The sequence below is a fragment of the Aethina tumida genome, chromosome 6 (assembly GCF_024364675.1).
Source record: "Aethina tumida isolate Nest 87 chromosome 6, icAetTumi1.1, whole genome shotgun sequence".
Classification (NCBI taxonomy): Eukaryota; Metazoa; Arthropoda; class Insecta; order Coleoptera; family Nitidulidae; genus Aethina; species Aethina tumida.
Genome location: NC_065440.1, coordinates 9,748,976 through 9,758,871, shown reverse-complemented (window position 1 = coordinate 9,758,871; position 9,896 = coordinate 9,748,976). Strand labels below are relative to the sequence as shown.

General features: G+C 28.6%; 1 protein-coding gene across 14 annotated transcripts; it reads right to left on the bottom strand.

Moving 5' to 3' along the window:
* Positions 1–544: 544 nt before the first annotated feature.
* Positions 545–9,549, bottom strand: LOC126265963 (arginine and glutamate-rich protein 1-A-like). Of its 14 annotated transcripts, XR_007548456.1 has the most exons (4): positions 9,014–9,476; positions 8,693–8,956; positions 7,232–7,281; positions 545–607 (listed from the first exon to the last, which is right to left on the bottom strand). XR_007548456.1 is itself a non-coding variant. In XM_049969064.1 (3 exons), exons 2-3 carry the CDS (start codon positions 7,495–7,497, stop codon positions 2,016–2,018), a joined length of 378 nt encoding a protein of 125 aa, XP_049825021.1. In that variant the 5' UTR covers positions 7,498–7,508; positions 7,566–7,725; the 3' UTR covers positions 1,996–2,015. The 14 variants fall into 14 exon arrangements, 4 of the variants coding, with proteins under 4 accessions (XP_049825021.1, XP_049825023.1, XP_049825024.1 ...); XR_007548448.1 differs by lacking the exons at positions 8,693–8,956; positions 9,014–9,476 and adding an exon at positions 7,566–7,724 and having other exon boundaries at positions 574–607; positions 7,232–7,508; XM_049969064.1 differs by lacking the exons at positions 545–607; positions 7,232–7,281; positions 8,693–8,956; positions 9,014–9,476 and adding exons at positions 1,996–2,177; positions 7,282–7,508; positions 7,566–7,725.
* Positions 9,550–9,896: the final 347 nt, after the last annotated feature.

Genomic DNA, 9,896 nt, shown 5'->3' with positions numbered 1-9,896 from the left:
CACTTATACTTACTGATTTCTATGATTATTCGATTTACGTATGAAATATTACTATTTTGCTAACTTGGAACAGAAGACGACCGACAAACAATTGTATCCGCGAATTAAACGTGTCTATTCTATTTTACGAAAAATTTCTATTATTTTAGTTTTTCTACAGATATTAAAAACATGTTTCAATTCCATAGCTTGTTTTATTTTTGGTAATACACAGAACGTCCAGTAATTATATACAAAATTATTTGAATTTCAAATTAAATGCCGCCATTTTTGTAAAATGTCAAATTTTGACATATATTGATATATTGAATAATTTAAACACTGCAAAACAATTTATCGTAACATGACAGCCACACAGAAGCTCTGCACATTCCAAAGAATATCCCTCCATTTATAGATAATAATATATAAATAATTATATTACTATAATATTATATGAAATTATATAAATTTTGTAGAAAATAAGATAAATTTTATTATTATATTATATTTATTTATTATTTATTTAATACACTATTTTTGTTCTGCCTGCTCCATTCTTAACCTCGACTCCTCCATCCTTAACCTCGCCTCCACCATCCTTGCCCTCGCCGTCTTCATTCTTAACCTCGCCTCCTCCATTCCCAACCTTGTTGTCACCACTTTTCTTCTTGCCACCTCAAACAATAGTTTGTGGAAATTTTTAGTTGCCTTCAACCTGAGCTTGGTCTCTTCCTCTTTCAACCTTGCCTCGTTTATTCGAGCTCTATTTATTTCCCGAAGTGTTTCACGTTCCTGTTCGAGTCGTTCCTCCACCGTCAATTCTCTCTTTACCCTCACCAACTCATACTCGACAATCCGATTTTCGTTGCCAATTATATTTCTCGCTGGCATTTCGGCTGGCTGTTCGTGCGTCTAAAGTCGAACTGAGATAGTGCTGAAAGATGACCAGTTTTATACTAAACTCGTCGACATTTTGCCTTACATGACACCTGTCAATAATTCAGTGAATGTCGATTCAATACAGTGATTCCGGATATTCGTATAATTTTCTTTATGGTGTTAAGAAGATTATCTTGTCTTTTTATCTTAAATCCTAAATAGAGTTGAATTATGGTATCAGTCAAACGAGACCTTATACTGCGTCAGAGACCGACTATTACTGAGATGATAGACATTTGGTTCAGATGTCACTTCAAGAGCGAACAAAAACAGCTCGCCAGTTAGAAAACCTTCACTACAGTTGAACTACAGACTTCTTCAATACTTCAAGAAGCTGTAATAACTATTTATGCAGACAAAGACATGGAGAAAGTGATGAAATCATCGAAATTATAAAAATTAAATGATTATTTCTGTACTGTATGAAGTTATAATAATTTATTAGTGAGTCTTTTGATTCAGGCTCAAAATATTGTCTCGAAAATTATTATACAAATTTTTTTGGTACCCACAGTATCTTAAGTTTTTAACGATGTCAGCAATATTAGACCTTGATGTTTAGTATTAATTATTAATTTCTTCTTCTCTGGAGTACAATATGTGTTTCTTCTCACTGAAGGTGAATATATTCAATAAAATAATATAAATCGTATTAAGAATACTAATTCTAAATTTTACTATTATTATAACTGTGCAATCTTAAATATTTTACGATAAATTTCTATTAATTTAGTTTTTCTACAGGTATTGAAAACATGTTCTAATATCATGGCTTGTTTTATTTTTGATAATACACAATACAGTAACAGCCCAGTAATTATATACAAATTTATTTGAATTTGAAATAAAATGCCGCCATTTTGTAATATGTCAAATTTTGAAAACTGTAAAGTTAACATAATTGAATAATTTATTCACTACAAAACAATTTATCGTAACATGACAACCACACAGAAACTCTGCTCATTCCAAAGAATATCCTTCTATTTATAGATAATAATATATAAATAATTATATTACTATAATATTACATGTATATTACATACATTTTTGTGAAAATAAGATAAACTGTATTATTATATTATATTTATTTATTATTTTTTTGCCTCCTCTATTCTTAACTTCGCCTCCTCCATCCTTAATCTCGCCCCCTCCATCCTTACCCTCGTCTCCTCCATCCTTGCCCTCGCCTCCTCCATTCTTAACCTCGCCTCCTCCATTCTCATCCTTGTTGTCACCACTTTTCTTCTTGCCACCTCAAACAATTGTTTGTGAAAATTTTTAGTTGCCTTCAACCTGAGTTTGGCCTCTTCCTCTTTCAATCTTGCCTCGTTTATTCGAGCTCTATTCATTTCCCGAAGTGTTTCACGTTCCTGTTCGAGTCGTTCCTCCACCGTCAATTCTCTCTTTACCCTCACCAACTCATACTCGACAATCCGATTTTCGTTGCCAATTATATTTCTCGTTGGCATTTCGGCTGGCTGTTCGTGCGTCTAAATTAAAGTCCAACTGAGATAGTGCTGAAAGATGACCAGTTTTATACTAAACTCATTCACATTTTGCCATACATATGATACCTGTCAATAATTCGGTGAATTCAATACAGTGATTCCGGAATTTCGTATAATTTTCTTTATGGTGTTAACAAGGTTATCTTGTCCTTTTATCTTAAATCCTAAATTGAGTTGAATTATGGTATCAGTCAAATGAGACCATATACTGCTGGTCAGAGACTGACTACTATTGAGATGATTGACATTTGGTTCAGATGTCACTTCAAGAGCGAACAAAAACAGTTCGCCAGTTAGGAAACCTTTACTACAGTTGAACTACAGAGTTCTTCAATACTTCAAGAAGCTGTAATAAGTATTTATACAGACGAAGACCTGGAGAAACTGATGAAATCACCGAAATAAAAAAATTAAATGTATATTCCTGTACTGTATGAAGTTATAATAATTTATTAGTGAGTCTTTTGATTCACTCTCAAAATATTGTCTCAAAAATTATTATATAAATTTTTGTGGTACCCCACAAGTTATCTCAAACTTTTTATTATTTGAACAGATTTGATTAAATGTTAAATGATTTTTTATTAAATAATTTATAATTTTATGTTTGTGTAAAACACTTGAATTGAAATTATATTGAACATTTAAAAATTATATCTAAAATTTTTGAATCTTTTTTATATAATTTCTTTAAACTTGTTTCAATTATAATAGTGCGTCAATAGTGATTTTAAATTTTCAGAAAAAAAAAACAAAATGTTTTCCTGAATAATTTTCTAATCTAATTTTTATTAAATTCTCCAGAACTACATAAAATACGTTAATATATATTGGACTATATGATGTTTCTAGTTTACTTAAATAAATTCATTATTCATTTAATTTTAAAAATATATCCTAATTTTTGTTATATATAATTTCTTATTTAATTTATTTGTAACTATTTAAAAAACTGCCAATTTGATAAATCATTTTCAACGTTCATTTAAAGATAATATGGTATTAATATTATAAATTCCCAATAATATTTGTATATATAAAATATCATATATTTAAATTCAACTTGAATATTCAATATACTTTCGATTCACCTATTTTGGAAAAATGAGTATCTTACATAAAAACTTTTTGAATAAAAAATTCAATAACATTGAATAAAACTATTCAAATAATAAAAGCTCAAATATTGAGAGTAAATAAGGATTGTAATAAATAATAATAATAATCTGTCAAAAATAAATAAAATGTTCATGATGATCCTTATTACACTATTTATCTGTCTCATATAAATAAACATACATATTAAATGGTCAAATAATACTTTAGACACAACATTAACGTATCAAACATTATTGTGAACTCAAATATAAGATAAAACTATAAATAAATAAATAGACAAGTAAATTTGAATAAAAAATTAAAGAAAATACAAACAACATTGAACATTTGTATTTGAGAAATAACATTGAATTTTTTATTCAAAAAATTTTTATATAAGATATTTATTTTTTCCAAATAGGTGAATTGAAAGTATATTGAATATTTAAGTTGTATTTAAATATATTTTGTTTTCTTAAATAAATTCATTTATTATTTTTAAATTTGAATAAATGAACATATTTTATATGCTTCCTGAATTTAATTTATGTTAGCCAGGAGCAGTAATTTGAAATTTTTAAGTTATTTCAAAATTAATTCACCTATTGAAAAGAACATCAATCAGAAAACTCCTTTTTAATGGTTTTAATGGTGAACTTAAAGATAATATTATTACTATTATAAATTCGTACTAAACAGCTTAACTAATTGAATTGAATTTGAATTATGGATAATTTTAATAATAATAACTTGTAATATTTTCAAAAATTTAAATACGAGTACATAAAAAAATATAACTAGAATACATTGATAAAAAATTAATTACAAAATAATATTTAATTCAATATTATATGAATTAAATGATATCCATAAATTCACAACAATGTTTAATACGTTAATGTTGTATTTGAAGTATTATTTGAACATTTCATATATTATTTATTTACTTGAGACAGATGATAATAGTGTAATAAGTATCATCATGAACATTTTATTTATGGGTTTAGAAAGTCTAAAATTTCTATTTAAATATATACTTAGATTCTTAATACAATTTGACTTGAAATTTTATTTATAATTGTTGTTTAATTTTTTATGTAAGATACATAATTTTTCCTAATAGGTGAATTGAAAGTTTATTGAATATTTAAGTTAAACTTAAATATATGATATTTTCTTAAATAAAATCATTCATTATCTTTAAAACTGAATAAACAGATTTTATAAGATTTCTTGAGTTTCTGTACAAACGTGGTAAAAAATGACACAATTTTCACACTTAATTTAGTTATTTAAGAGTAACGACTTCAAAACTATGCCATGTCAAAGATCAAACATTTATTAATCTACATCCAAAATTTGAAATAGACTGATTGCGTAGTTTTTGAATTTAGTTCCAAGTCGGTGACGGCGTTTTGACTGTGAAACAATTTTATACACGAATTAAACTAGTCTATCCCAAAGCATTTTAGGATTTTCCTGAATACGTCCACTCAATAGGCCGCCTATGAATCATGAGTGAAACACATGACATACCCCCTTACTATGCCACAATCACATATACTTACAGATTTCTATGATTATTCGGTTTACGTATGAAATTTTACGATTTTGCTAACTTGGAACAGAAGACGAGCGACAAACAATTGTATCCGCGACTTAAACGTGTCTTTTCTATTTTACGATAAATTTCTATTATTTTAGTTTTTCTACAGATATTAAAAACATGTTTCAATTCCATAGCTTGTTTTATTTTTGGTAATACACAGAACGTCCAGTAATTATATACAAATTTATTTGAATTTGAACTAAAATGCCGCCATTTTTGTAAAATGTCAAATTTTGACATATATTGATATATTGAATAATTTAAACACTGCAAAACAATTTATCGTAACATGACAGCCACACAGAAGCTCTGTACATTCCAAAGAATATCCTTCCATTTATAGATAATAATATATAAATAATTATATTACTATAATATTATATAATATTATATAAATTTTGTAGAAAATAAGATAAATTTTATTATTATATTATATTTATTTATTATTTATTTAATACACTATTTTTGTTCTGCCTGCTCCATCCTTAACCTCGACTCCTCCATCCTTAACCTCGCCTCCTCCATCCTTGCCCTCGCCATCTTCATACTTAACCTCGCCTCCTCCATTCTCAACCTTGTTGTCACCACTTTTCTTCTTGCCACCTCAAACAATAGTTTGTGGAAATTTTTAGTTGCCTTTAACCTGAGCTTGGTCTCTTCCTCTTTCAACCTTGCCTCGTTTATTCGAGCTCTATTCATTTCCCGAAGTGTCTGACGTTCCTGTTCGAGTCGTTCCTCCACCGTCAATTCTCTCTTTACCCTCACCAACTCATACTCGACAATCCGATTTTCGTTACCAATTATATTTCTCGCTGGCATTTAGGCTGGCTGTTCGTGCGTCTAAATTAAAGTCGAACTGAGATAGTGCTGAAAGATGACCAGTTTTATACTAAACTCATTCACATTTTGCCATACATATGATACCTGTCAATAATTCAGTGAATGTTGATTCAATACAGTGATTCCGGAAATTCGTATAATTTTCTTAATGGTGTTAAGAAGATTATCTTGTCCTTTTATCTTAAATCCTAAATAGAGTTGAATTATGGTATCAGTCAAATGAGAACTTATACTGCGTCAGAGACTGACTATTACTGAGATGATTGACATTTGGTTCAGATGTCACTTCAAGAGCGAACAAAAACAGCTCACCAGTTAGGAAACCTTCACTACAGTTGAACTACAGACTTCTTCAATACTTCAAGAAGCTGTAATAACTATTTATTCAGACGAAGACATGGAGAAACTGATGAAATCACCGAAATTAAAAAATTAAATGTTTATTCCTGTACTGTATGAAGTTATAATAATTTATTAGTGAGTCTTTTGATTCAGGCTCAAAATATTGTCTCGAAAATTATTATACAAATTTTTTTGGTACCCACAGTATCTTAAGTTTTTAACGATGTCTGCAATATTAGACCTTGATGTTTAGTATTAATTATTAATTTCTTCTTCTTTGGAGTACAATATGTGTTTCTTCTCACTGAAGGTGAATATATTCAATAAAATAATATAAATCGTACTAAAAATACTAAGTCTAAATTTTACTATTATAACTGTGCAATCTTAAATATTTTACGATAAATTTCTATAATTTTAGTTTTTCTACAGATATTGAAAACATGTTTTAATACCATGGCTTGTTTTATTTTTGATAATACACAATACAGTAACAGCCCAGTAATTATATACAAATTTATTTGAATTTGAAATAAAATGCCGCCATTTTGTAATATGTCAAATTTTGAAAACTGTAAAGTTGACATAATTGAATAATTTATTCACTACAAAACAATTTATCGTAACATGACAACCACACAGAAACTCTGTTCATTCCAAAGATTATCTTTCCATTTATAGATAATAATATATAAATAATTATATTACTATAATATTTCATGTATATTTCATACATTTTTGTGAAAATAAGATAAATTATATTATTATATATTTATTTATTATTTTTATAAAAAACTATTATTTTTTTGCCTTCTCTATTCTTAACTTCGCCTCCTCCATCCTTAATCTCGCCCCCTCCATCCTTACCCTCGCCTCCTCCATCCTTGCCCTCGCCGTCTTCATTCTTAACCTCGCCTCCTCCATTCTCATCCTTGTTGTCACCACTTTTCTTCTTGCCACCTCAAACAATTGTTTGTGGAAATTTTTAGTTGCCTTCAACCTGAGCTTGGCCTCTTCCTCTTTCAATCTTGCCTCGTTTATTCGAGCTCTATTCATTTCCCGAAGTGTCTGACGTTCCTGTTCGAGTCGTTCCTCCACCGTCAATTCTCTCTTTACCCTCACCAACTCATACTCGACAATCCGATTTTCGTTGCCAATTATATTTCTCGCTGGCATATTGGATAGTGCTGAAAGATGACCAGTTTTATATTAAACTCGTCGACATTTTGCCTTTCATATGATACCTGTCAATAATTCAGTGAATGTTGATTCAATACAATGATTCCGGAAATTCGTATAATTTTCTTTATGGTGTTAACAAGTTTATCTTGTCCTTTTATCTTAAATCCTAAATTGAGTTGAATTATAGTATCAGTCAATCGAGACTGAGAGATATACTGCTGGTCAGAGATTGACTACTACTGAAATGATTGACATTCGGTTCAGATGTCACTCGACCTCGAGAAACTGATAAAATCACCGAAATTAAAAAATTAAATGTATATTCCTGTATTGTATGAAGTTATAATAATTTATTAATGAGTCTTTTGATTCACGCTCAAAATATTGTCTCAAAAATTATTATATAAATTTTTGTGATACCCACAGTATCTCAAGTTTTTAACGATGTCAGCAGTATTAGACCTTGATGTTTAGTATTAATTATTAATTACTTCTTCTCTGGAGTACAATATGTGTTTCTTCTCACTGAAGGTGAATATATTCAATAAAATAATTTAAATCGTACTAAGAATACTAATTATAAATTTTAGTATTATAATAACTGTGCAATCTTAAATATTTTACGATAAATTTCTATTATTTTTGTTTTTCTACAGATATTGAAAACATGTTTTAATACTATAGCTTGTTTTATTTTTGGTAATACACAGTACAGTAACAGCCCAATAATTATATACAAATTTATTTGAATTTGAAATAAAATGCCGCCATTTTTGTAAAATGTCAAATTTTGAAAACTGTAAAGTTGACATATATTGAAAATTTATTCACTACAAAACAATTTATCGTAACATGACAGCCACACAGAAGCTCTGTTGCTCTCTGTCTGAATATCCTTCCATTTATAGATAATATATAAATAATTATATTACTATAATATTACATGTATATTTCATACATTTTTGTGAAAATAAGATAAATTATATTATTATATTATATTTATTTATTATTTTTTTTAAAAAAACTATTATTTTTTTGTCTCCTCTATTCTTAACTTCGCCTCCTCCATCCTTAACCTCGCCCCCTCCATCCTTACCGTCGCCTCCTCCATCCTTGCCCTCGCCGTCTTCATTCTTAACCTCGCCTCCTCCATTCTCAACCTTGTTCTCACTACTTTTCTTCTTGCCACCTCAAACAATAGTTTGTGGAAATTTTTAGTTGCCTTCAACCTGAGCTTGGTCTTTTCCTCTTTCAACCTTGCCTCGTTTATTCGAGCTCTATTCATTTCCCGAAGTGTCTGACGTTCCTGTTCGAGTCGTTCCTCCACCGTCAATTCTCTCTTTACCCTCACCAACTCATACTCGACAATCCGATTTTCGTTGCCAATTATATTTCTCGCTGGCATTTCGGCTGGCTGTTCGTGCGTCTAAATTAAAGTCGAACTGAGATAGTGCTGAAAGATGACCAGTTTTAAACTAAACTCATTCACATTTTGCCATACATATGATACCTGTCAATAATTCAGTGAATGTCGATTCAATACAATGATTCCGGAATTTCGTATAATTTTCTTTATGGTGTTAACAAGTTTATCTTGTCCTTTTATCTTAAATCCTAAATTGACTTGAATTATGGTATCAGTCAAACGAGACCTTATACTGCTGGTCAGAGACTGACTACTACTGAGATGATTGACATTTGGATCAGATGTCACTTCAAGAGCGAACAAGAAAAGTTGTCACTTCACTACAGTTGAACTACAGAGTTCTTCAATACTTCAAGAAGCTGTAATAAGTATTTATACAGACGAAGACCTGGAGAAACTGATGAAATCACCGAAATTAAAAAATTAAATGTGTATTCCTGTACTGTATGAAGTTATAATAATTTATTAGTGAGTCTTTTGATTCACTCTCAAAATGTTGTCTCAAAAATTAGCATTTAAATTTTTGTGGCACCCCACAAATTATCTCAAACTTTTTATTATTTGAACAAATAATGTTTCTATTTGATTCAATGTTAACTGAATTTTTTATTAAATTTATAATTTTACGTTTGTGTAAAACTCTTGAATTGAAATTTTATTGAATATTTAAAAATTATATATAAAATTTTTGAATCTATATTATACAATGTTAAATTTTCTGAAAAAAAAAAGAAAATATTTTCATGGATAATTTTCTAATCTAATTTTTATTAAATTTTCTACAACTACATAAAATAAATCCTAATTTTTAATATATATAATTTCTTAATAAATTTATTTGTAACTAGTTAAAAAGCCATCAATTAGATATATCATTTTTAACGTCAATTTAAAGATAATATAATAATATTATCAATATCATAAATTCACAATAATTTTTGATACGTTAATGTCGTGTCTAAAATAT